This window comes from Alosa pseudoharengus, unplaced genomic scaffold (genome assembly GCF_046254945.1).
Source record: "Alosa pseudoharengus isolate Yale_2024_CS ecotype anadromous, Long Island Sound unplaced genomic scaffold, YU_APseudo_1.1 YU_APseudo_1.1_scf_21, whole genome shotgun sequence".
NCBI classification, from domain to species: domain Eukaryota; kingdom Metazoa; phylum Chordata; class Actinopteri; order Clupeiformes; family Clupeidae; genus Alosa; species Alosa pseudoharengus.
In genome coordinates this window covers 23,001,748-23,029,482 of record NW_027468674.1, presented here as the reverse complement: position 1 = coordinate 23,029,482, position 27,735 = coordinate 23,001,748, and the positions used below count along the sequence as shown (strand labels likewise).

The window sequence follows — 27,735 nt, the reverse complement described above, 5'->3', positions numbered from 1 at the left end:
TAGTGAATAATGTATGAAAAGCTGACCATGCTGAACCTACAAAATGGATCAAACTGGAACGGGCCGAACGACTGGTACCACCAGCAGGCCAACATGCCACCACAGCACACCACAGGTGAGCAAGAACGGTTCATTTCATAGGACCAGAAATACATACCTGGAATGGTTTGTAATATTATTGGGAAATGTAAACAAAACAAATCAACAAATCAAAATTACCTGCATATTCACAAGAAAGCTTTCAGTCATAGCTATATTAGGTAGGGTGTAGTATTGGATTTTTCAAAGTGTAGATCTATCTACATGTAACAGAAAATGTTACTTGTGCCTGTATTTCTCAAAGCATATTGCAATATCACATTGTGTATTAAGTTGTCATGCTCTGATATGGCTTTGGCAGCTGCATGTGTCAGCTAGATGTCTGGCAAGATCAATTCCCTCCACTGGTTTCACATTTATGTGGATCAGGAGTTCAGAGGTGTTTGAAAGAGATGATTGTATGATTATTTCTTTTTTACAGAATCTTTTCAGTACTATCTGCAACAGCAACAGCAGTTAGTTCTGTTTTAATTCAAAAATCACATTGAGACATTGTAGCTTTCCTCTTGTTAAAATATGAATTTGATAGTTCTGCACAGATAGCACATTCTATTCTTACCCTGGCATTTAATTGTCTAACATACAGTCTATTTATTACAGTTTTATTTATAAATTCCACATGCATTTGTCTTCATGCTCATTTAAAAAAAATGAACACTGATATTTCACTTTGGTTGTATATTTTTTTATTATGGTGTTAACAAAGCAAGACTGACATTTTAGCCGGTTATGTTTCCTTCATTGCTGTTAACTGATCCAATTAATGTGATCGAATGTTGATACATTTTTGTTCTTAAACATATGTTTCAGATGGGTGCATGGCAGACCCAGAAGGGGTCATGCAAGGAGGAGGAGTAGGAGGAGGAGGCTTAGGTACCATGGGAGGCAGAGGGGGAGGAGGTGGAGGAGGAAGAGGAGGAGGAGGAGGAGGGGGAGTGCAAGCTGAGAGGGATGAAGGTGAGGAGTCACAGCTGAGGCTGCAGCTGAAGAGGAAGCTGCAGAGGAACCGCACCAGCTTCACCCAGGAGCAGATCGAGGCCCTGGAGAAAGGTCAGGAGCTCACCACCATTGCGGCTGCTGCTGCTGTGTCCTGTGTCGCCTGTAGGGGGCAGTATTGTAGAATACAAAGCCAGTGACCTTAAAGGACAGACAGGGTGTAGTAGTGTAGTCTTTTTAGGCTAAATTCTCACAGCAATTGTGAAACCATTTTCATAATCATGAAACAACGACATAAACAACTTGAAACATGCTCACTCAACTGCTCACTCATGGAAGAGAAAAATTATCAGTTTGTCTTACACATTTGGCCTTGGGATTCCATTGTGCCAGCATGATGGTAATTGAAAGCAGGCTTTTATTGGGAAATCTCTCTTTAGTCCGTGAGAATCTCCAGTGACTGTAAATTCTTCTCAGGTGTTTCATCCAAAATTTTAGCTCATGAGTAGAGTATAGGGTGAGAGGTATAAGGGTAGAGGGAGGCATATCTTTCTATCTTGTGAGATCAGAAATGAATAGCCTATGTTGATAAGAATTTGACCAGTGGGAGCAGTTTAAGAGTTCATAGGTATGAGCATTTGGTAAAACGGCATTTTCCGGGATGGTAGATCACCCCTGTTCAGATTATCAGGGGTTTTTTTTCAGTGCATAAACAAAATGTACCTGTTTATTATGTTAATATAGTTGGCATTTTAAGATTTTCCATGATTAGCTGTTCATAATCCTATTATTGCCATCATTCCAAAAAGTTAGTTTTGGCCCCAGCTGTGGCACAACTGGCTGGGTCACCTGCACCGTATACCTTAACATTTTCTGATTGCAACCTCTTAAAGGCCGTTCACATAAAGAATGATAACTATAACGATAACTATAAAAAAATATCCTTCGTCCTCCATGAACTATAACGATAACGACATGAAGAACAATACCGTCGGGGATCACTTTTAGAGCAATTTTAAAGACGATAAAAAGCTAACAGCCAATCAGAAGCCATCACATTTTAGCCACAAGTCAGATTTTGTACCGCTTTGTGGTACATCTAGTTAATCAAACAACCAATTCTTGGCCTTAATCCAAACCTTGTCTCCACAGAATTTGAAAGAACCCATTATCCAGATGTGTTTGCGAGGGAGAGATTGGCCACCAAGATCGACCTACCAGAGGCACGGATCCAGGTATTACTTAAAACCACTCAACCCTTTCACCATTAACCTGACCTGACCTCCATCTATGGATATCAAATTACCACATACACACACAAGTGAATGCTCTTACGTCGCTACTCTTTGTAGTAACGGATGTAGCAACGGATTTGTGGTCATGTCTTTGATTGACAGGTGTGGTTCTCCAACCGAAGAGCTAAGTGGAGGAGAGAGGAGAAACTGCGCAACCAGAGACGGAGCGGGGTGGGGACTTCCTGTACCCAGACCCCACTGAGTACTTCCTTTAACGCAGTGTACCAGCAGCAGCAGCAGCAGCATGGCAGCAGTGCAGGTCAGGCGCAGGAAACACCCAAACACAAGAGCCTATTCATGCAAATGCTGGGAACAATTTACTATCTGTGAGCAGATCAGATTACCAGATTCTTTTGACATGACACTGTTAATGTGTGTGTGTGTGTGTGTGTGTGTGTGTGTGTGTGTGTGTGTGTGTGTGTGTGTGTGTGTGTCTGTGTGTGTGTGTGTTGCAGGCTCCATGCTCAGTCAGAGTGACTCATCCCTTTCTGGCTATAGCTCACTCTCAGTGTACTCCACTGTTCAGGTGAGGTTATGTTCATCATCATCATCATCATCATCATCATCATCACCATCATCACCATCATCATCATCATCATCATCATCATCATCATCATCATCATCATCAACACATCTTTGTCTTCCTCATCTCTATGCGGTGTTACCTTCAAACCCTTTAACCTTTTTTAATACATGTCAAAACTAGCAATATCAGCATAACACTAACTCATCTGTTAGGTACAGTTGTGCAATAAATATTGGAGATACTTTTTTATTACACTATCTAAGATAAGCATTATCACTTGATTTGAAATACTGTAATTGCTCTCTCATCTACCAGTAGCTCATGGCTGCCTAGAGCCATCTTGTGGTCCCTTTGATATAACTAAAGTTACCCATGCAGTCATAGTGACGCACAAAAAAAAAGCTTTTAAAGAAAAAGGAAAATAATGATATTCTTATAAATATGTCTCTTATATATTTGATATTTGAATTGTGAGATTTAAGACTGAATTGTAGAGTAGAAACGTACCTTCTTAGTTATTTTTCCTGTGCAATCAATTCTACACCTCCTCTTAGATGACCTTTGCTATATATAGTTATCATTGCATTTTCTCTGGGCTTTATAGCATTCACATAATCAAATGTCTTTCTATCTTATTTTTCTCCATGCTTCCTATCTTCCTCCTCTCTTTTCCATCCCTACTTTCCTCTCCTCCACTCCTGAGGCCATTCATACCTGTCCTTATTTCTCTTCCTCCTCCTCCTCCTCCTCCTCCTCCTCCTCCTCCCGCTCTCCCATTCTCCCTTGTTCCGTGTCCCGCAGTCCATCCCTCCTCAGTCCACCCCCTCTTATGCATGCATGCCCTCCGCTCCACGCACGTTTGACTCGTCCTCCTATCCCTCCCCCCACCTCCCCCCTCCCCCGCCAGCCAACAGCAGCACAGGTGAGTCCTGCTGAACACCACTTCACTTCACAAGTTCACACTGATTTCCAGTAGGGTGCACACTCAGATAGGAACTCAGATAGGATATATTGTACATACTGTATATGGCTCTGGGGAAAACACTTAAAAACCCCAAAACCAAAACCCCAAAACCTAGTCGAATAGTTACGTTTTCTTGCCCTCTGTCCATTGTCTGTCCAGACGTCAGCCTCAGCAGTCTCCGAACCACTCTCTCAACCTGACTCCTCCAGCTAAGGGCCCAATCATCATTAATGAAGATAATAAATAGAAATATCCCGAAGGCAGAGATTAATTTTTCGCCATGCGCTCCAGTTCAATAGAACATTGCGCCTATGGGCGTGGTCAGTTGCATGATCCAAAAATCGCTATCTTAAACCGACTAAAAATCATTACGCCACTAACCAAGACAAACCTGGTCTAAAGCTAAACGCGCATACAAGCACAGCTATTTTGAAGGCGTACTGTCACCAAATGTATCAGTCCTTAGCAACAAGTCCCAAGCAACGATTCATCCACAGGATGAATATCCATAGGATTTTTATTCAGTCATTCGAATATGTTTTCGATTGTAACCACTTGTCGGTCAAGAGTGAAAGTAAATAACTAAGTGTACAACTGTTTTGTCGTTGCCTATGAGACCACGGCGAAGTTAGTTTCAGTTTGGATGAGTTCAAATAATAGGCGAGTCCAGATGCATGTAGGGCAGGCTAAACTCTGCTAGTCACACACATGGTTTAGTAAAGGTTTAGTGGAATCCTGGTGTTGCATACACGGTCTTGCATGCAAGCAGATTCCCTCAGATGTGCTTACTGTCAAAATACCAATGCACTGTTTGATGTTGCACTCCTTGCTCTTAAATGGAATGCCTGAGAAACTCAGAAATAAGGACATTCACCTTCCAAAAGACAAACAAACAAAAAAAAAAAAAACAGGCAAAAAAGGCATCTTGTTTCTGTGAATGTTTTGGTGATTGTGTAGTGGGTTTGTGTGTTGCAGTGGTGTTTTGCATTTCACATGGAAATTGGTCTGTTTTTTTGTGTGTGTGTGTGTGTAGCCTGCGCTCAATTAACATTACAACATGTAGCGTTCCTACACAGAGCTAGCTACACACTATGCAACGTAGATACACACTATGAAACAGACAGGTTTTTGGTGTAAAGTAGGTTTATTAAATCGGCAGATATAATCTGAAAACACCCCTGAAAAATAACCAATATTAATTACAAAAAAACAGAGACACATAGACTCGACAAAATACAAAGAAATGCAGAGTCACACATTGGACTATAATAAGCCGAACAATAACCACTCACATGTGCAATCAAGAGGGCCCCCACCTTCTCCCTCCACATGGATTTAAAGTGATCAGGTGACCTCCCTAATTGAAAAACCAGGCCTACTCTTTCTTAGCCTGGCTCCGCCCTCTTAAGTACTTCCACTCAATTTTCATTTCCCTTCAGTACGTCGTCTGGGTCTGCAGTATATTCGCGGGTTTTCTCCTGCAAAAATCTGCAGGTCCAAATGTGAACAGAGGGAGTGGCTGAGAACGATGACGTTGAGGTCATGCGCTAGTTTGAGCCAGACATACATCACGACCAAACATTAGTGATTGGTTATGGCAGATCCAGAGTGGCTCTGGGCAGATCCAATAGTTTTAAACTTCAACAGAGTACTCGCCTTCAAGGAAGTTAATGCTTGGCAATGGAAAGTGGCAACATATAGCCATACTATAAGGAAACATGCCATAATTACCTATAAATGTAGTGACAGTGTGGGTAATGGCCTAAAAATGGAGGTGTAACAAAGAGGAAGTAGACTTGCTACATATTTTTATCTGATCATACATGGTCTAACCACACTTACTATTTTAGGCCACAATATCCTGTGTCAGGCTTCATGTATTGTATGCTAAAAACATATGGCTAATAATGGCTCATCACACAAGCAAATTCCAAAACACTGGAATTACCATTTAAAGGCAGATGCATAAACAGAAACAGATAATGGATTGAAACTTTGAATCTAGTCAGGGGGCCAATTCTGAAAATGGCTTCCGTTAAGACTTTTGTGGACATATTTGGGTACAAGCTGACAACATATTTTTTAGTCTACAGTATATACATAAACATGCTATCAAATGAAAGTTAACACTCATGGGCTGTCTGCAGAAGTGTCAGAATCAAACAGTATTTTACAGTGTAAGAGAAAAACATGTAAAAATCAATCTACACCTATAAAGAAAACCAGTTTTTAAAGATAAAGTTGAATATCAGCTTGCAGCCAAAAACCTCTATCAATTACTATCCCTATCTATCGGCATAAGTCCTGCCAAGTTTAAAGCTTGTAGTGTGCACAAGTTATAGTACTTTAATGTCCAGTTGGAAATATAGAATTCTAGATAGTGGCCTTTGGTGTTATTTAACTTTATTAATGTACCAGGCAGTAAAACAAATTATATTTAATTGACATATCACTATAGCTATAAATTCCACCAAAATTCAACTGTTTCAAATATTTAGAGTTAGGGTTAGTAACTAGGCTATGTCATATGGCAAAGGTAGGATTTTCCCATCCAAGCTGTCATACTTTAACATTTTAACATTTAAAGAGCTATAAGTAGACCAATATCATAACATTTAAACTATTACTATTTAAGCATTTTAATATTTAAGCATTTAAACGATGTTACAGCTACAGCATTAGACTAACGTTTAAACTAAAGTGCCGAGATGACTATAGTTACTAGGAATTACCACTTTATCAGTATATACTGCAAGATAGGAGTGCCTACATATAGCCTAAGTACTAGTCAAATCTGGAGAGCCTACATATTAAGTATTTAGGAGGACAGGTGGTAGAAGAGGAGGTAAAGAGGGAAGTGGAGAGGGAGGAAGGAAGTGGGGGAAGAGTGTGGTAAGTGTGTAGCCCCTATTAGGTGCAGTGACGTTGCAAGTGGGGGTGCGAACCGCACCGGACATTTGACATTTTCCGTGTCAGACCCACAGCCACACTGTGTTCTGTTCCCAGAGCATGCTTTCTCTATGATCTGCAGGGTTAGTAGCCTATTATGGAACCGTGGACTGAAAGAAACAGAAATGTAACATTTTCCAGATTAGGAAATATTCTGGAAATATTATAGTATATAATATAATATATAATAATATAGGAAAAACTGAACCACTGGAGATAATGTGGGTAGAAGCAACAAACAATGTTAGCCTATTTAAAACAACGAACAAAGCGGATTCTTGCCGTCCAAGAAAACAGCATAGAGACTGGCTTTAATCCAAAACATGGAATGACACTTATTAAACTGGTATATGCAACACAAACCTTTGCAAAAATACTTTATTGATGTAAGCTTCATTGGCAACATTCACAGGCTAACATTTATTTCACTCTTGTTGGAGTGAACGCAGAACATGGGCTGTTGTGCAAACAAATGGATTAGGGAGATGATCTGTATCTCCGTTCATCAAAAGCTATGGTTTAGCAAACCCATTCCCACAAAACATAATTTCTTGCAGTGAAGTGATTCACGTCACGTGAGTCAGACAGAAGACGGGCGCCGCTTTCTCTGTTGGTATTTCTGTCCCTCTGTAAACTGCGTTAAAATGGTGTTTTAGCATTCATAATTTCATTTTTTGCGGGGGGGGGACCCCCGGACCCCCGGACCCCACTGACATGATCCGCACCCCCTCTCAGAAAATACTTTCAACATTACTGATTAGGTGTGTGAGATAGTCATAAGCGCTATAGAGGAGGTATTCTTGGAAGAGTTGTGTCTTCAAGAGTTTTTTTGAAGATACTGTAGAGAGGGACGTCGCTGCTTTGATGGAACACGGTAGATCATTCCACCATCAGGGGACCACAGAGGGAAAAAGTCTGGATGGCCATTAGTGTAGGGGCAGCGGTGCCAGACGGTGTTCCTTGGAGGAGCGCAGTGGTCGAGGGGTAACATAAGCCTTTTAGTCTGGCTTTCACCAGACCAAGCTCAATCTTAAGCTTTTTGAGCTGCAGGGCGAAAAAGAAATCGCCGGCAGATCAGGCTGGGTTCACCCATAAGTCTTTATGAGAGCACTCAAGTAAGAGGATGCAGACCCAGCAATCACTTTCTATGCCACCATTAGTGACTTGAATTTGATGCGGGTGACTAAGGGAAGCCAGTGGAGCTCAATGAATAGTGGAGAGTGTTCCTGCCTGAAATGCCCATGCTTGAGAGTAATATAGTAGAATGTGGTCGTTGACTGTGTTAAAAGCAGCTGATAGATCAAGCAAGATGAGAACTGAGCACTGAGTTGCGGCTACATGTTACAAGTTTTAGACACCTCACTCTCAGTGAGAGGGGTGAATGAAGGAAATGTTGCACCCTTAGCTTCGAGAGGTAGGTTGTGAGTGCTTGGTTCATAGAACTGACTACTAACGGCTGCTGCCATGTCAGTGAAGAAAGAAGTGAATATGTCAGCGTAGAGTAGAGTAGAGATTTGAAGTTGGAAAAGAGTTTTTGGGTGTCAGTGGTACTGTGGATCTTATCATTGTAAAAAGCCTTCTTTGCAGCAGTGACGCTGGATGAGATGGAGGACAGAAACGACCGGTAGCTTGAAAGATCAGTAGGTGTATTTGTTTTTGCCATTTCCTCTCAGCAGCTCTGAAGCCGGTGCGCAGAGTTCGGAGGGTATCGTTCAACCATGTGTGTGACTGGGTTAGGACAAGCAGATCTGGTGGATAGAGGGCACAGGCTATCCAGACAGGAGCTTAGTGTAGAGCAGAGAGACTGTGGCATCATTAACCTCAAGAGAGGAGAATGCGCTAGGTAGTGGAAGAGCAGAGAGGTGAAATGGACAGGGGAGAGGTTGTGGAGGTTGCGTCAAAAAGAGAGCATGGGTGGATTATGATATAAAACGTAGGCTATTCGGTATAAATTATTTCATAATCATCTACCATTGTTTGCATTATGAGAATATACAGTAAAACACTATAACAAGATGCTTTGATTATACACTGCCTGGCCAAAAAAAAGGTCACACACTCTAATATTTCGTTGGACCGCCTTTAGCTTTGATTATGGAATGCATTCGCTGTGGCATCATTTCTACAAGCTTCTGCAATGTCACAACATTTATTTCCGTCCAGCGTTGCATTAATCTTGTATTGTATTGTATCTTGTATTGTATTAATCTTGTATTAATGATGGGAGATTCGGACCATTCTTCTCCAGCACATCCCAAAGATTCTCTATGGGGTTAAGGTCTGTGGTGGCCAATCCATGTGTGAAAATGATGTGCTGGTTCATCAGGGAGGAAAAAAACCATTGATGGAATAACCTGGTCATTCAGTATATTCAGGTAGTCAGCTGACCTCATTCTTTGGGCACATAACGCTGATGAACCTAGACCTGACCTACTGCAGCAACCCAAATGGGCTCTTACCTATTTGCTTAGTTAAATCCAGGTGGTGACCTTTTTTGGCCAGGCACACACACACACACATAAATGATTACTAATTAGTTTACCAACATTTTTTTTCTCTCACAGGTCTGATTTCCCCAGGTGTGTCAGTGCCTGTGCAGGTGCCGGGGAATGAGCAGAACATGAACCAGAACCTCAGTCAGTACTGGGCCCGTCTGCAATGATGCCCTGAGACAGCAAACGCCAAGACTTTTTCTCAAGAAAACAAGAAATGTGTGGGGATAGGAAGAGGAACTTAAAGGGAATTTGCTGTGCGAGATGAAGTGTTCAGGTTTTGTATGTGGAGGTCCTCTGAATCTCCTCTTCCAGACTTCCTGACATTTAAAGTTTACAAGATGTGCAGAAATTTAAATCTCCTGGAAGACACTATGAAAAGCTAATTTTCACTCTGAAAAGCTTGTTTTTTTCACTCTCTCTATGTTTGAGAGTTCAGCTACAGTATACTGTGAATTCATTGATATCCTTTAAGAAGCTAACTCATAATGAAATATTTTGATAGCTTTAGAACATTAATGGAATTGTATAAATCTGTAATATACAATCTAGATGTTTCATATGAGAAAGCAGGAATGTAGCCTCTGTACTGTAACAAACTGCATAATTTCAAATGGGACATGACCAAGACACTGACAATCAACACTTACGCTCTTTGCCCAATGGGAATCCAAAAGTATAGCCTACACCCAGCAAGTGACAATCAAAGGTAGAAAAGGGATAAACAATGACAATCAAAAGTGCTCTAATTTACACAGAACCCTATACAATATGCATGGGGGTTGTACCACAACATCCAGTAACATGTGCGTCATCATTTCTTTTTTTAGTGATGGTTTGATAACAGTGACATACAGTATAGGTGCAATCTGTGGTGTCAACAAGTTATCCAGTTACAGTATGTAAACAGAGCACACCAACTCCACATAAGAGGTTGTGGACACAATGGATAAAGAAATGTATGTTAGATTGCATTGTGGAAACCTTGGAAAAATGCTTTTTGAATACTGTTTTGCAGGTTGATACTTAATTGGCCAATATTTTATGGCCCAAAACAATAAGACATAATTTGGTCATATTAAACACCAAAGATAAATATGCTATCTTGCTCTGCTCTGTTTTGTAAAAACCAACATCACTGTTGACACAGACCTATCTAGAATGCTAACTGTAATTTGCCAATTTATTTGGTAACGTTGACTTAAAAGTCTGGATATTGTTGTGTAGCTCTCTGCCCCAGAGGGCAAATCTTCCAAGTTAATAGCCTTAATGTTTAAGGCAGTGGCTTCCATCAGCAGAAGTACATCAAAATACTGTCAATATAGATAACTCTTTGCACTGATGGACTATGAAAGGGACAGAGAAAACCAGCGCATTGAGAGAATTAGAGTAAACAATAAGGATGTTACAGATACAGATTGCACCTACAAACAAGAACAAGGTTAATTTTGCTGCCATATTGCATATCGGAAAATCAAGATTTGGTGACAAAAATACTTTTTGGTGTTCTTCTTGTTTCAATTCACTTTATTTTTGTCTAAGTGTCTTTCTAAATCAGATAAATATGTTAGTGTTTGTTTTGTGTGACAAATACATTAGTATTTCAACAGTGAACCCATTTTGTGGATGGACCTAACCCTTTAATAAAGATGAAACTGTGTGATACCGGTAATAATTTTCTCATCAATTCCGTTGCACCATCCGACCAAAGCCTACAGCTGAAAATAACTGAAATGATCTCACCAGCAGGATATTGACAATACGTTCTGTGGCAACAACTTATCGCTGAAACAACTTACTGAGAATACGTATCAGCGTGGGCAACAAATTAGTTTAAAGAGACCATTTTTTTTACATGTACAGCATCCATATTGTAGGCCTCCTTCGGATAAAAAGAATGAATGAAAATGGAATGTCAATTTCAAGGAAGTCTGACGATCAGGTCTCAAAAATATAGTTTACTAGAAACTGTTTTACTGTTCTAAAAATAATCATGATTCATAACATCCTCTTCATTTCCCCTTGTGTATAACCTCGTCACTATCCTGAACCAAGGTCTCACATCATTTCCCTGTTGTTGGCCTTCATTGCTTTATCCCATCAGCCACATTATATATTGATAACACCTCTGGTAAAGCATCCCAAAGAAGGCTGAGTCAAGGTTTTGAGCAGAGCTGCACAAAAGGAAAGGAGCCACCAAAGCTAATTTATCACAAACATTCTAATGGCACATTTTCTATGAGAGCAGTCTGATAACGTCTAAAAAACAATTAAACTAACAAGTCTAGGGTATCAGTCTGACAAATTATATTTTCCTTGATTTTTCTTGTGAAATACTCTACTGACATGCATGTCTCATCTGTCTGATGACAGAGCTTTCCACATTCCCTAATGTGACTGAGGCCCACTGAGGGCTACCCTCTGCGTCATGTGGTTTTTCACGTGAAGTGCAATGCGTGTCGCAAATAAAGATAGTTTATGTACTGTACTAGATATCATACCACAGAACTTGCTTGGTGTATGATATTTACCTTAAGGCAGTAACTCTGTGTTTGCAGTGTACACACATCCTGTGACATCCTTTTTGTTTCTTACTTTGTTACTCTGTGAGTATTGAACCTAATTTCTGCCTAGTTCCTGATTCCTGCTTGTCACAAACATCTTCAGTCAAGCGTCACGCATGGCCTCCCTGGTCTCATGTGGTACAAGATCTTATTTTCAGGAAGACATAACACGTGAAGACATGGCATTGTCCTTACGTCCATTTATTTATTGCTCCATAGTGAAGGGACAGGTTCAGGTTTATTGTTGGGCAGTTCCAGCGTTATGGATGTGACAATTGGACTCATATTGGTAAACAAAATGCCTTAGAGTGGGGGCAAAATTAGTATCAGTGAATTAATTTGCATAACTTTTAATGCAACCTCTGTCCTCTGAATACTGAGAAATCCTCAAATTTCATATAATCAATTTCATCCTAAGAATACAAGGCATTTTATCAGCGTTATGGATGTGACATGAAATGGACACACTTTTGTGAGAGATTACAGGTTTTCTACAAACTCTGTGAATTTTGAAGTAAACTGCCGAAACTATGATATATGTAGCATGAAGGAGACTTGAATGAACACAAAAAGTGTGTTTTTGAAACTATGCGTCATTTTCGTAATGCATTATGTAGGAAAAACTGGCGTTATGGATGTGACGGTTTCACGTTATGGATGTGACGTGTCTGAACCAGTCCTCGACAAACTACATAAAAAACATAATTAAGTAGTGAATTTTGATATGAAACAATTGAAATAGTAATCATGAAAAACTAGCGATGAAAGTATTGCTTCCTCAGTGCCCACTAAGATCCACAGGAAGAATCAGGACAACAAGTCATTTAAAATATAAAAAATAAAAATAAAAATTATTTTACCGTCATCAATTTTGGTCAGTGATTCCCGGGTTACTGAAACACCAGGGAACATGAAACTTGGTGGCCACTCCCCTAAATAACTAGCCCTACCTGAACCGTTGCACCCAAGATGACAAAATATTTATGGTATGTTAGTCTCAAGAGCCCACATCAACCTAACCCATACCCACTCATTTGTGATTTGCACACATAAAGTACATGCACGCGCACGTGCACACACGCACATGCACACACACGCACATGCGCACACACACACACACACACGCACGCACGCACAGTCGCACACATACAGACAGGCAAGCACACACACACACACATAAACACATACAGACAGGCAAGCACACACACACACACACACACACACACACACACACATGCACAAACACCCACCCACATGAATGCAAATACATAAACACACACACACAGGCACGCATACGCATGTGGGCATGCAAACACACACGCACACACACACACACACACACACACACATAAACACACAAACACAGGCACACATACGCACATGCACACACACAGACACACACACACACACACACTCTTATAAACAAAAGCAAACTCACATATGCACACATTTACATGCACATGAGTTGCAGGAGTAGGAGATGGAGACAAATTGACAAGCGTGATTTATTTTTTGCGAAGAGAATATGCAGGACTGAGAGGCGGTCATATTTTGTACCGCTATCTAGCCATCTAGTTTATTGCTGCCCTTACTTATGTTACTCTGTGGGTATTAGCTACAGAGGACCTGACACTTCAAATGCTGTCATATCGCGTCGCATTTAAAATTAAACTGTGTTAAGCAGACATTAGTATGACAGTTACAGGAAGATAATCGCTCAGATTTTCGTTATTAGGCCACTTGAAAATAGGCTTTGGCTAGGCTAATCACTGGAGGTATTTTAATATTAAATTTGTTTTGCTAATGGTTAGGCAAGGCCTCCCTGTGGTTTTGATCAACCTAATAATATTTGAATTGTCAATTGTAAACACTAAGTTGAAATGCGTTGAAACTGACATGCCACCAGAACAGACATTTTATCGGCTTTGAGGTATAATAAAGTCCCCAGTCTTGTAAATTCACATTATCTAACATCCATAACGTCACATCCATAATGCACCATTAAAGGTTTTAAAAGTAAGAAAGGGGCACAATTTGGTCATCACACTTTACATTGATATAAATCAGCTTTGCACAGACACTATGGACATTGTCGCATCAACACTGTATGTGTAGCATAAACTTTTCCTATAAAACGTTATGGATGTGACATGGCCATGGAACTTGCTGACTTAAAAACAAAAGCCTTACAAATGTAAGGAGTTGTGCTCTTAAAGGCAAGCTGAGCATAGACATTACTCTACCATTCCCTTGTCAATCTGGAATTTGTCAAATGACACAATTTGTTTGAACATTGGGTCCATTTATCCACTTTTGAAATATGTATATTACCATGTGAAATATGTTGTTTCTGTATGGTTGCACACCATATTTATGATGTAAAAAGAGTGTCATTCTCCATCAAATTCAATCAGATCAGTTACAAAAATTGTAAATAAAATATAGACCTAAATGAAGATTTTAACAACAGTTCTATTTGCGTATGCAAAACTTTTTTTTTCCATGGTAAGGATGACCTTTGTATGGAATTGCCCTGTTATGTTTATGTTAAAGATGGCCGTCTTCTTTGTCTACTCAGGCCTAATGGCCTGTAAGCTTCTCAGTGTCATTTAGAGTAGTAATGGATTTGAATGTTGACATTGAAGTTGCACTACCTATTTCAACTTAATGCATAGGTGTACCATGAAAATAAATGCATTGCAATACATTGGAAATACAATATAGGACTATTATTATTATTATTATTATTATTATTATTATTATTATTATTATTATACTAGTATGAATAGTAGTACAATTAGTATACTATTACTATATATTATATGAGGCTGCCCTTGTGAAACTAGATGATGACAGAAAGAGGCCTGCAAGAATGTTTTGAGTAAGAGTGTCCTGTTCAGTTGCGTTGTTTCCTGCTGTTGTGCTTCACATGAACAACACACACCATTAGCCCCCTAACACACACAAACACACACACACACACACACACACACACACACACACACACACACACTTATACAGAAAAGCAAACTCACATGCACACTCATTTACATGCACATGAGTTGCAAGAGTAGGAGATGGAGACAAATTGACAAGCGTGATATATTTTTGTGGAAAGAATGTGCAGTATTGAGGGGCTGTCATCATTTGTACCGCTATGCGGTACATCTAGTTTATTGCTGCCATTACTCATCTCTGTGGGTAGGCTATTAGCTACAGAGTAGAGTATCTGACACTTCAAATGCTGGCATATCGTGTTGTAAACCTTTGTAAATAGTAGACTAGACATCCATAATGTCACATCCATAACGTCACACCCATAACGCACCATTAAAGGTTTTAAAAGTAAAAAAGGGGCACAATTTGTTTATCAAACTTCACATTGATATAAATCAACACTGTATGTGCACAAACTTTTCCTATAAAACGTTATGGATGTAACATGCATAATATTGCCATGTGAAAATTTATGTTTATGGTTGCGCGTGCGCACCATATTTATGATGTAAAAATAGTGTAATTTTCCATGGAATTTAAGCAGATCAGTTACAAACAATAAAATATAGATCTAAAAGAACATTTTAACAACAGTTCTATTTGTGTGTGCACAATTATTTTTCCATGGTAAGGATGACCTTTGCATGGAATGGCCCTCTTATCAATGTCACACAAACCAGAAAAAAACGCAACAGTGTGTGAAAGTAGGCTATATGTGGCTTGTAGTGTAACATTTTGTAGTGAAGTGTAGGGCCTGATTTCACTAATTGCATTAGCTTGTGCATAATATGATAGATTCCCCCGCTCTCGGTCTTGAGTGGAAAATATTCTGTATATAATCCTAATCCGAGCCCCTCTTCGACAAAGATAATTAATTTGATACACAGGATGGCATGATACGTGAAGCACAAACAAGCGCTAGAAATTTAGAACACCAATCGCGTAAATGTGATCATATTTCCGGGCGGTGCCTTTTAGCCTAAGTCTACATATAAGGCTATCCGCTGCTTCTGACAGCCGGAAGAAAGCGGCATAGATGACAGGAGCATCTTAATGCCTCTCTTGTATTGATCGCCCAAACCCTTCTACTTAGTCAGAACGAAGAGCAAGAGGAGAGAGACAAAGCACGGGTAGGAAGGCTATTATCCTACTAAGGCGTGCCAGAATGTCTTTAGTTCTGAAGCGCATCGTTTGCCAGTTGAACCCAGTTATTGGTTACTTTTTGACAATGACTGATGAACTATAGTCAATATATTGGTTTATATGACTAATTGTTTTACTTGATTTTTTCTTTACTCGCAAAATATTGCCAGTGGTTACGAGCAGATATTTGTTATAGTTACGGTTAGACTTTTCTTGTCTTCGTACAACTTCAGGCTGCGAATTCCCTTTCCACGGACGACAAGAGGATGCCATCGAGGATCCTGTTAAGATGCCTTACTGGTATGGTGCTCATGTTGGCCTTCTTAATAGATTCTAAGGCAGAGCCGGATCAGTACTCTCGGGGTGTGGTGAGTGTCCTGTTTTTCTTTTGTTTTGTTTGCTACATTGATCTTAATTGGTTTTATAATATTCTATTCAAAATATTCTTAGTTTATTGTAGTTTTGTAACTACAGAGGGTGGGTCCTAAGTTTCCTAAGCTTTGCAGTACCTGAACGTTTTTTTACTGCCACATTCCTAATAGAGCTCTAAAGCAATGAGAGCATCCTAAATTAACAATTGCACCATACTCTTCAGTGTGTTTTCCCTTTACTTAAAATTAAGAATGGTTCCAAATTATTAATTGGAAGACATTTAAAATGAGTAACCAACTTCCTCTGTCTAAATATCACTGCTTGCTGGGTGTTTGGGCTTTTCACTTGAAATTAGACTACAATCATACAGAATGAAGACCATAATGTCATAGAACTCTTTTGTTGAAGGACTGGCTGGGTCGTTATGGATATCTGTCTCCACCGGACCCCAAGATTGGAAAACTCCAAACTAAAGAAGGCTTAGAGAAAGCAATTCGAGAGATGCAGAGATTTGGAGGAATTAAACAAACTGGAAAATTCGGTAATTTTTTTTTTTTACACTGAGACGGAAACTGTTTGGGTGGGGTAAAGAGTTGAAGCACAGAAGTTAAAGTACAGAGGTTTGTGGTTTTCCCTTTCTAGACAGCGAGACCTTGAAGCTCATGTCAAAGCCGAGGTGCTCTTTACCTGACATCATGGGCTCTGAGGACAGGATGAGAAGAAGGAGACGGAAAAGATATGCTCTGTCTGGTTTACGCTGGAAGAAGGAAGAAATAACATGGAGGTGAGAAATATGGACATGTTATCCTTGGTCTTACACATGACACACACATAGACAACTCAAGTGTGATAGGGCTTTTCGTGTATCCACTTGAGTTCATTGCCTCTCATCTTTCTTTTAAAACTCTAGCATCCACAACATGCCCAGGCTGAACAAAAACATAGATACAAAAGATAGAGTTCGAAATATCATGATGAATGCCTTAAAAGCCTGGAGTGACATCACCCCCTTGAAGTTCTCTGAGAGGAGCCCAGGTCAAGCTGACGTGGAGGTGTCTTTCACACGCACCCACCATGACGACGGCTATCCGTTTGACGGGCCCGGGGGCACGCTCGCTCACGCTTTCTTCCCTGGGGAGTCCGAGATCGCTGGAGACACTCACTTTGATGATGAGGAGAATTGGGGATATGAAGGTAGGCCACTGAATATGATATTGTACTTATAATAGTCAGCATGTGGAATCAGTGGTGTTCTTGTGTTAAACAGTCTCATTGAACTTTGCTGGATATGGGAAAACCCCTTTTTTGGAGCACACTGTGACTTTAGGTCAAGAATGGTCTATGTGTTCATTCATATAAAAATCTAGGGTCATCTAGACTACAATCTAGTTAACCCCCTACTCTTTGATCACAGACATTTTTTTTCCAACCACACACACACATCCTCTTTGAAACCACACCCTATGACTTCTCTGATGGAGCGTTTGCTGGGCCAAACTCATTTCAAGAGTGTCCCAGCCCAAAGCAAAACTTGAATACTATGACTAGGAGATCAGATTTAGATTCAAATCAAGCAATGTATTTCGACAGACCTGATGACTGACTGATTATTAGTATCTATCCAAATTCTATCATTGTGTCTGTGCTGTCTCAGACTTCAGTGGCGGGACCACGGATCTCTTCACGGTGGCAGTGCATGAGTTCGGTCATGCCCTGGGCTTGGGACACTCTGCTGACACTGGCTCCATCATGGCGCCCTACTACAGCGGTCCTGCCGCGAGAGATATGCACTCCTACCGCTTGCCTCGCGACGACCAACAAGCCATCCAGCAAGTGTATGGTAGGTACACAGAGTGAAAACACAATATGTGATTAGAATGTCCATATCAGTCCATGTAATAATGAACTCAAGAGCCTGTTTTAAATCTCAGTCAATGGTCAGTAATGGGGCAGCACTGTGTACCACATTTGGGTTCATGTGCCCACAGGGATCCAGGGTCAAATCTGAGCCACGATTCTTTCCCACCTCATCTCTTTTTCTCCCTCTCACTTCCTGTCAGTCTCAACTGTCTATGTAAATATCTATGTAAAAGTAAACTCCTAAACATACATATACCTTTAGAAAAAGTTAATGTAAATTCTAGATCTGCACAGTATGATTCTAGAATGACTTACAAAAAAAACTTCACATTTCAAAGGGTTAATGACATGCTGTTTTTTTCCTACCTTGATGTTATCTTTTGAGAATGACTGGAGGGCCCCTGCACCTGGCTTTTGAGTGCTTAATTGATTTTGGCATATAATCCAGCATGACATATTGATTTAATGACCACTAATGACATCTTTTTTTCTGGACCTTTTCCCCTCAGGGCCCAACAAGAAAAACCCAACACTTCCCGTCACACCTCCTCTTCCTGACCTGCCCGATACACTTCCACCACACAGAACACCAAGGTGAGCACATACACAAAATACATTTCAAATATACACAAGGAGAGATGTTAAATTGCTAGTGCTATACAGATTTCACACCGTGGCTTATCAACAACCAAGCCTTTTTGCAGTCAGACACAGTCAGTCAAACAAAATCAAACAAATCAACATTTGCAGGCAAAACATATTACCAAAAGAATAGCTTTTGAGAGCATTTATATATATGGGATTATGGGGTTATATAACATACTGTAAATACTGTAAAGGCATTAAATTGCACAATTTTGTGTAATACCATAGTATTACATTTATTCAGTTTTTTTAGCAATTATACCTGTTCTTTTTTTCTCAGGCCAGACCCATCTGTCCCAAATCGCTGTGCGGGAGGCTTTGACGCAGTGGCCAACATCAGAGGAGAGGTTTTCTTCTTCAAAGGTTAGTAAGATATACTCTGGTCTGACTACACTTTACATTAACAGTTTATAAACTGTAACTTTTATAAACTGGAAATGTTTTCTGGTTTTGCCGAAAAGTTGCTCGACAAAAAAAAAGTCATGCAAAAAAAGTATAAAAAAAAAACGTAAAGTCTGCACACCACAAACTTTGGGCTTGGGCCCCAAAATGTCACACAAAAAGTTGTACAGTACTAAAAACTGTTGGGGAACAGCGTTTGCACTCTTAAAACGAATGTAACACAATTTGCGTTGTTTTTAACACATCTCTGTGTCCAGATAGGGACAGCAGTTTGTGTTGTTTCCTTTTTTTATTTGTTACACAATATGTGTTGAAAATAACACAACTTGCGTTGTTTTTTAACACATTCCTGTGTCCAAATAGGGACATCACATTTGTTTTAAGAGTGTGTTGTGCGGATGATTTTAAAAGTATTTTTTGGTTTGAAATTCTGCAGTATTCCTGTTTTAATCATCTTTAACTGTAGAAAGATCTAGCAGGCTTACCGGTATGTCTCCATACAAGGGCAGGTTCAGGCCATGATATGTCAGATCATTTTGAAAGTGTGTGTGTGTGTCCGTTTTTCTTTTTAGTCTGCTGTCTTCCAGAGAAAACGGTAGCAATCGGCTCTCAAGGCATTGCCTTACATATTTGCATCACATCACAAGTGTTGCAGCAACATGGAGTAATCTTACCCAATTTGTAGTGATGAGCAAATGAAGCTTTGGTGCTAGCGACACTAATGAAAAAATCCAATATGGCTGCCACATGTAGATTTTTCAACATAAAAGTCCTTACCCAAACCAGTATATGTAACCAAAAATATTGGTTTGCTAAGGACTTTTATGTTGAAAAATTACAGTGTGGCGGCCATCTTTTTGCTTTTCACCTAGTGTCGCTAGGCTCACACTGCTGTGGTTCAGTGGTTCACCAAAGCTTCATTTGCCCATCACTACCAATTTGATCCTCTTTGCTGAAACCACCCACAACCTTAAGATTGAATCTTAATAGCACACGTGGACACCCACTTGTAAATATAGCATATGCACATTCAGTCATACTAGCTCAGTCATGCGGGCACCAAGAACTAGTACCAAATCCAACTGAGCTGTTAGGACAGTTGCATGTTTTTGTTTGTTTGTTTGTTTATTTGCATTTTAGTTATTACGACCGCTGCGCAGCAAAGCGGCGGTCATATAGGTTTAGTCAGAGTTTTTTTCTTCCGTTTTTTTTTTCTTTTTCGCATTAGTAATTTTCCGCCAAGGATTCCCAGGACACTGAAAGACCGGGGTGCACGAAACTTAGTGGGCATGTAACCCCACAAGGATTGTATGGAACCATTGTTTTTACGTTTTGATCCGTCGCCCCCCCGCCGGACTGGACCCCCCAAAAGGAGGGTAGGGCGGACACAGTTTTTTTGTGAATATATTGAGGAGGACCACCTTTTTTTTGTATGTTGGTCTTAATGTCAACCTATCCCATAACCATTCATTTCATGTATAGCGCCACCTAGTTAAAAATTAAAAAGCAAATATTAGGTGTACACAATATCTGCACGAAATTGAAGGTGTAATATCATTATGACACCCTCTGAATGCATGGCAAGTTTCGTGGACTTCCGTTTATGGGGAACCATACAATTAATTAATTTATGTGTACATTTGGTGACTGTACACTAACAGAGAATATCTTGTGAACCGTAGGGCCTAGGATGACCAATTTTTTTTCTTGTCATTTTTTGCCAAATGTTTGCCTCCAGGGACCATGTTAACCCATTCCATATGCACACATGTGCATAAACAGATACACACGCACACACATACATTCACAGTAATCATGCATATGACACACAGAGTAGACATATGTACATATGCACATGCACACACACAGGCGCACACACAGGCACACGCACAAGCACATGCACACACACACACACACACACACACACACACACACACACATAAACATAAACACGTACACACACACATGCACACAATTCAAGAATTTCTCAGAATTATGAACAGGCAAGATGGGGGTGGGGTTGTATAAAATGTATTTAACATGTGAAATCTATGAACTATGTTTTGGTACTTATGCATTGGATAATGCACACACACGACATGCACAAACATGCACACACAGTGCTCAGTTACCGATGTGTTGTGTTTTTTGCAAGGACTTTTAGACAAAGGAAAAGCCTTCACTACTATTAAAGTTTATTTGGCCGCTATATCTGCTTGTCATGTTGGGTTCGGCAAACTCTCGTGGGTTGCCATCCACTGGTTAAGCAGTTCATGATAGGTGTACGGCGTTTAAGTCCGCCACCGAAGCCTACAATGCCATCTTGGGACCTGCCCATGGTCCTGAAAGCTCTCTCAGAAGCCCCTTTCGAGCCTTTGGGTAGCATCGATATGAAACACCTCACGCTGAAGACGACTTTGATTTTGGCTTAGGTCTCAGCAAAAGAGAGTGAGCGAACTGCATGCACTTTTGATTCACCCGATGTGTATGAAGTTTAACGAGGATCTGACAGCGGTAACGTTGAGACTGAATCCCGCATTCATTCCAAAGGTAATCGTTTCGAAATATGTTGGCAAGGCCATAGAGATACGATCCTTTCACCCTCCTCCTTTTTCCTCATCAGAGGAGCCGAGGCTGCATTGCTTGTGCCCTGTCCGAGCACTAAAGATGTACGTAGACAGAACGAGAAATATTAGGAAAAGTGACCAGCTTTTTGTGTCATGGGCGCCTCCCCACACAGGGAAACCCATCTCAAAGCAACGTGTCTCTCACTGGCTAGTTAACGCAATTAAGTTGGCGTATGAAGCCAGGGGCGTTCAGCCTCCCAAGCAACAGAGCACATTCTACTCGGGGCATGGGCACTTCTTGGTCATTTTTCCGAGGAATTTCTGTTCAAGACGTATGTGCAGCGGGCAGCTGGACAAACCCCGACACACCCTGCTTAGTGTGGGGACCGCAGACGAGTGAAATGAACCCTCAGAGCTCATCATATCAAACTCTTTTTGCTTCGGAAGGCATGCAATACGGGAGTTGTCTATATCTTCCCATAGTGAGATACCGAACGAATGTTCGACAGAGAACGGGAGGTTACTTAACGTAACTGTGGTTCTCTGAATATGAGTGAGGTATCTCACCAATACGCCCGTTTTGCATAACTGCACGGGAGAAAGCATGCCAGAGAATGAGTGAAGAGGGTTGCGCAGCCGTATATAAAGGGGTGACGTGGGCTGCAATTGGTCTGTCTATAGACAGAAGTGGTGCAATAGGTGCTTCCGTGGTTGGTCACGTCAGAGGGCGCTTCCCATAGTGAGATACCTCACTCATATTCTCAGAGAACCACAGTTACGTTAAGTACCCTCCCGACTTCTCTGCATAGTCTGTTTACATGCTATATTAGCACATTTGCACAACCCCTCCCTCCCTCCTGGACTGTGGCCGTACTTGATGCTTAGTTGCTTTATACTCAATACTTGACCAATGGCTGCAACCCTTTTACCTCAACCTATTCTTGCACTGACATAGTTTTGTTATATTATCTTTTCTACATTATACAGTATTCTCTTATATGTCCATATTACTATCCCCACCCTTTCAACTGTATATTGCATCTTGCTTGTGTCTGTTTAGGGGTCCACGACCATGGCACCCTGGACAGGGACAACAAGGAAACGATCATCCTCAGCTACACTCTAAATTACAGGCTCAGTTCCTGCCCTGTCATGCTTGATACTTGATACTTTAGTTACGGCACACCTATCCCCCTCTCCCACCTCCCCCCAACATTCTAAATCAATATGCACCATATTGCTATGTAGCATAGTAATGCTATACACCAATTGGACTCTTGGGAATCCATACATGACAACCTTGTTTATGTACAATCTGTATAGTGCTTCTACAGCAGTGTTTCCCAAAGTCTGGGTCGCGACCCACAGGTGGGTCACAGGAGATTTTATTTGGGAGCATGGATATCTACCTCTCAAAATGAAACCGGTCTGTGGGGCGCCTGCCATGTACCTCGCAGTTGCAAACTAGACAAAACAGACATCCATAGACCGGACATAAGGCCGTTCAATTTGCATGTAGATAGTTTCGATTGTAGATGCAATCTTTAAAGTTAATAGCAACCTCCTCACATTCTTATTTCTGATTTAAAATGCACAACAGTGCATTATATTAGGCTACAATTTAAATGGACATTTTAAACACTATTCCTCTCGTTTTCTACCTCGCTAACTCCAAAGTAAAGGCGCATTCTTCCGGCTATTGCGCAAAAGCCTTTTGTTCTGATATAACGACTATACAATATAATATAATACAACAATACAATACAACGACTTAAGTTATTTGCTGTTTACATCGGAATTGACGTCCACAGTGTTATGGACCCATTTGTCTGCAACGCTACGTAGCCTACAAATTTTTTTTTAGAAATACAGGACGGGCTTACTATGCTGACGAATGACGACTGCTCAACATGCGAGAATTTCCGCAAACTCTCGGATGCACATTACATGTAAAACATATCTTTTCAGTAGTCATTTCCAACTTTTTACACTGATGGTGCTCAAAATGCTATGTCTATTTATCCAGATCCTATAGCAATGTATGGTTGGGGAAGGCATAGAAAAGTTGGAGAACCTCTGGCCTTAAACAATATTGGTGGTTGCAGGGTAGATTTGAAGTGAAATGGGTCGCGATGGTCTGTCAGAAAAAAAGTTTGGGAAACACTGTTCTACAGGGTCTGAGCTTTCTAAAGGGGTCAAGCATTTGATGGTAGGCCAAAAGAGGTGGGAACAGTGCCCTCTGAAGTAGGCACAGTGCAATTTCGGGGGGGAAAGACAAAAAATGCCCAGTTTCTTATTAGGTTAATTATGAACAAAATATCAACAAAATATTTAGATGTGTTTGTAAATTATTAAGAAATGCTATATTACTCCTTAAGTAATTTGGACATCATTTTTAAAATATTAGTCAATGGTGAAGTTTTTATTTAAAAAAGATTTGTAAACAATTTGTTGCTTAATTATGATTGGCATGTAAGCCATTCAGTGTGATTTAAAGTAATGCTGAAGACACATTTTTATAAATCATCCGTTAATATTTGACTATACATTCACTGAATATGTATGTCTTCTGCACCCTGGAGTATGGATGTCCATGTCAGCATTAAATGAACAGGCATGAGGTCTCGGGAAAACCTCTGTCACGTTCATGGCATTGCACAGGGAAAATCTCTGTCGGTGCTGGATTTGGTGTGGACCCCCTTTATTCTATATCCCCCTTTTCTTTTATTTGCTTGCCAGTCTCCTTCTCTATTTCTGTAAAGTTAGCCTTACCTGTGAAGCACTTTCGGTCAACTGTTGTTGTTTTTAAATGTGTTATATAAATAAAAGTGACTTGACTTGTCAAACATGATGGCTTTACTTTGACATTTTGGTAACAGGTCCCAAGTTTACAGGATAAATGCAAACTTTCGCTCTTCTGTTGAGAGCTTGGTCCAGATAAAAGTGGTTTTATTCAGCAAGCTTCTCTTCTCGACATCATGGGACGAGTTCTCAGTGTCTCATTCTCGTCACATTTCCAGACCAAGGCAGTTTATAAGCATACGACTGGGTTTTGTTATTTCAATGTTTTTGCACTGGTAGCCATCCCAAATACATGCATAAAGACACCGAAAAAGTGCATTTTTCATATTAGGTGACATTTAACTGACCTACACACACGCATGCATTCAACCATACATGCCCACACCCTTTACACATCGTGGCTGCAGACTCAGTCCCTTCTCGTCCCTTCCTATAACCTTGTCTCAATAACAAGTATAAAAGACATGATAAAAAAAAGTATGATGAATGCATTGATTCCTTGTGTCTCAAGTTTAAATATGTCATGATCTCCAACAGTCCCAATGATGTTGCCTTCTGATGTTTAATACCATTGTTCTTTTTCAGGTAAATTCTTCTGGCGGAGAGTGCAGAAAGCCCTGCTCTCTAATGCACCAGCTCTCATCAAGAACTTCTGGTTTGGCCTCCATGATCAAAATAATATAGAGATTGAAAAGATTGACGCAGCATACGAGCGCAGTGACAGTAGAATCGTCTTCTTCAGTGGTAAGTGGACTGAATGACCAGTCAGTAGAGTTGTTAATCAATATTACTCAATGTGTTGACCCAATGCAATATCCTTTATATGTCAGTAAGGTACTGCCGTAACCCAATTTGCAGTTTGTTTTTTACAGCAGATTTTTTAACTCATTTTAAAAAAATGTAGTGGTCTTAAAATCTCCCTCTCCTTCTCTGTCTCTCTTGTATTTGTGATAGTTAAGCTAACTACTTGAATTCAGGGCACTTTAGATTATTCTCCCACTTCAGTAAAGGCGATGATGTTTTGGATTTTTGAGAAATGTTGCATGGCAATCACATAACCAGTTCCTGATGTTCTGATTGGACACTTACAACAAGCAGCCCACTGATGATTAAAAAATCTCCAGATAAAATTCATTGCCCAATACCACTGGAAAAGTGCCCGAACAACATGGTTCAGACACCTTGCCCGGCAACATTGTCGATCATCTCCCTAAGGTATTTACAAAAAGACTCTGTTTCTGCCTCCTCTCCCCCACCAGGCCAGTCCTACTGGGTGTTTAAGGACAACAAGGCGCTACCTGGCTACCCACGGCCCATAACCGAGTGGGGGATGAAACACAGCAACGGTCAGCCCGTGACCACGGTTGAAGCGGCGTTCGTCTGGGCTCACAATGGACGGACTTTCCTCTTTAGTGGCAAAGAGTTCTGGGGCTTCTCCAATGGCAAGGATTTGGAGAGGCCAAATCCAGATGAGGGCTACCCCAAACCGGCGTCACTGTGGACGGGGGCGCCCAGTAATCCAGATGACATCATCACCAGTCCAGAGGGTAAGGCAACTGTAAATAATGTTTGTTTATGTTTGTTTATTTATGTTTATTGTCAGAGACTGTGAGGATGTAATATTTGACATGCATGATCTCTCTGTACACAGGAGACACATATTTCTTCAAGGACAACTCCTTCTGGATAGTAGAAAACGGAAAGCTAGGTCAGGATGTGGTCACTTCTAAATCGACAGCTATTGAGTGGATGAAGTGTCAGCCGAAGGATGTACCAACATCCCGTCCGGGGAAAGGAGACTGCAGTTGTGGTATAAGTGGGGCCTCTGAAATTCCGTCCGTGAGAAGTAGCCAATGGATCTTACTGACCCTCACCATGGCCTTTTTACAGACATCATTGATAATATGAGGGTTTTTTTCTTTGCAATAATTATGTTGAAGTACTCTGTGCCTTTAAGTTATTCTATGGTTTTTTTTTAAGTTGTATTATTTACTTCAACAATATGTACAGTGTGCAGAGTGACAAAGTGTTACAAAAGAATGCATTACAATGAATGTGTTTCCAATTAATTTCCATTTAATGAGACTTCATACACAGTTCTATATTAGGAATTAGGAACTCATGCGAAAATATTTTGAGGCAGCAATGTCACAACTTTGTTGTATTCAGTTGCCACATTTCCCCTTCAAGCAGAACAGAAACTTTTACCTCTAACCCAATAGATACCATTCTTAAGGCTATTCACAGAAACGTTTTAGAGAAGTACACTTTCACTTCTAACTTGATTAAAAAGTTAATTGACAATACAAATACTGCAGATACCTCTCTGATTTTAGAACATGTCGTTACGGAAAAAAAAATTTCTTCTGAATTGAGCATAAACAACTATTCTATAACTGTTATTAGCACCTGACAGATAGGCCAGACTTATTAATTTTGAGGAGGACTGGATGTCAGGAAGGCATATATGTAAACGCTCGATGGTGTTTTATGCCCCAAACGTCGTCCACCGCTGACTTAAAGGCACCTAATCCTAAACCTAACCCCAACCCTAACCCTAACCTTAACCCATGCTTAACCCTAATGCCTTCCAAGCAGTGCTGCCTTGAAGACAACGTTGGGGGCATAAAACACCAAAAAACATATGTAAAACCCATAGCACTCAGGGGATGTGATGCATACTGCATTATTATTATTATTATTATTATTATTATTATTATTATTTTCTTTTTTTTTGGGGGGGGGGGTTAAACATTATTATAGAATATTCTTTCCCTTTTTATTTAATAATTTGGTCATATCTTGAATGAATAAAGAAGCTGATTTTCCACACGTGTTTTCTCTTGTGTGTTGTTGATGTTTTCATGTCCCACATCTATAGATTCCTTTTACAGTATTTTTTACATACAGTATGCACTCACCTTTTTAACTCCTCGCCTGTTTGCATCCCTATACAGCTAGCTAGCTATCACAGTCAGTTGTGTTATGCTCATTTAATACAGCTTTATGGCTTGCTATGGTGTTTTTGTTGTCAGATTTGTGCATTGTTTGATTGGACCACTAGATGGAGATGTGGATCAAGTGGTCAACCGGTGCCATTGGTGAGGACAGTTGTAGGCCTA

At 40.4% G+C, this 27,735-nt stretch overlaps 1 protein-coding gene across 1 annotated transcript; it reads left to right on the top strand.

Annotated features, from left to right (window-relative positions):
* Window positions 1–27,630, top strand: mmp25b (matrix metallopeptidase 25b). Its single transcript, XM_076298771.1, has 18 exons — window positions 1–115; window positions 955–1,149; window positions 2,188–2,270; window positions 2,433–2,589; window positions 2,786–2,856; window positions 3,658–3,778; window positions 9,334–9,416; window positions 15,866–15,952; window positions 16,199–16,333; window positions 16,746–16,878; window positions 16,980–17,121; window positions 17,248–17,531; window positions 17,992–18,177; window positions 18,707–18,791; window positions 19,123–19,205; window positions 25,199–25,357; window positions 25,873–26,160; window positions 26,265–27,630. The coding sequence occupies exons 1-18, from the start codon at window positions 10–12 to the stop codon at window positions 26,519–26,521; spliced, it is 2,655 nt and encodes an 884-aa protein (XP_076154886.1). The 5' UTR covers window positions 1–9; the 3' UTR covers window positions 26,522–27,630.
* Window positions 27,631–27,735: the final 105 nt, after the last annotated feature.

Coding starts and splice junctions, on each gene's coding strand:
- mmp25b (XM_076298771.1), top strand. CDS start 10: ATGTATGAAAAGCTGACCATGCTGAACCTACAAAATGGATCAAACTGG. Junction 116..954: donor GCCACCACAGCACACCACAG/GTGAGCAAGAAC, acceptor AAGGAGGAGGAG/TAGGAGGAGGAGGCTTAGGT. Junction 15,953..16,198: donor AGGAGAGAGACAAAGCACGG/GTAGGAAGGCTA, acceptor GTACAACTTCAG/GCTGCGAATTCCCTTTCCAC.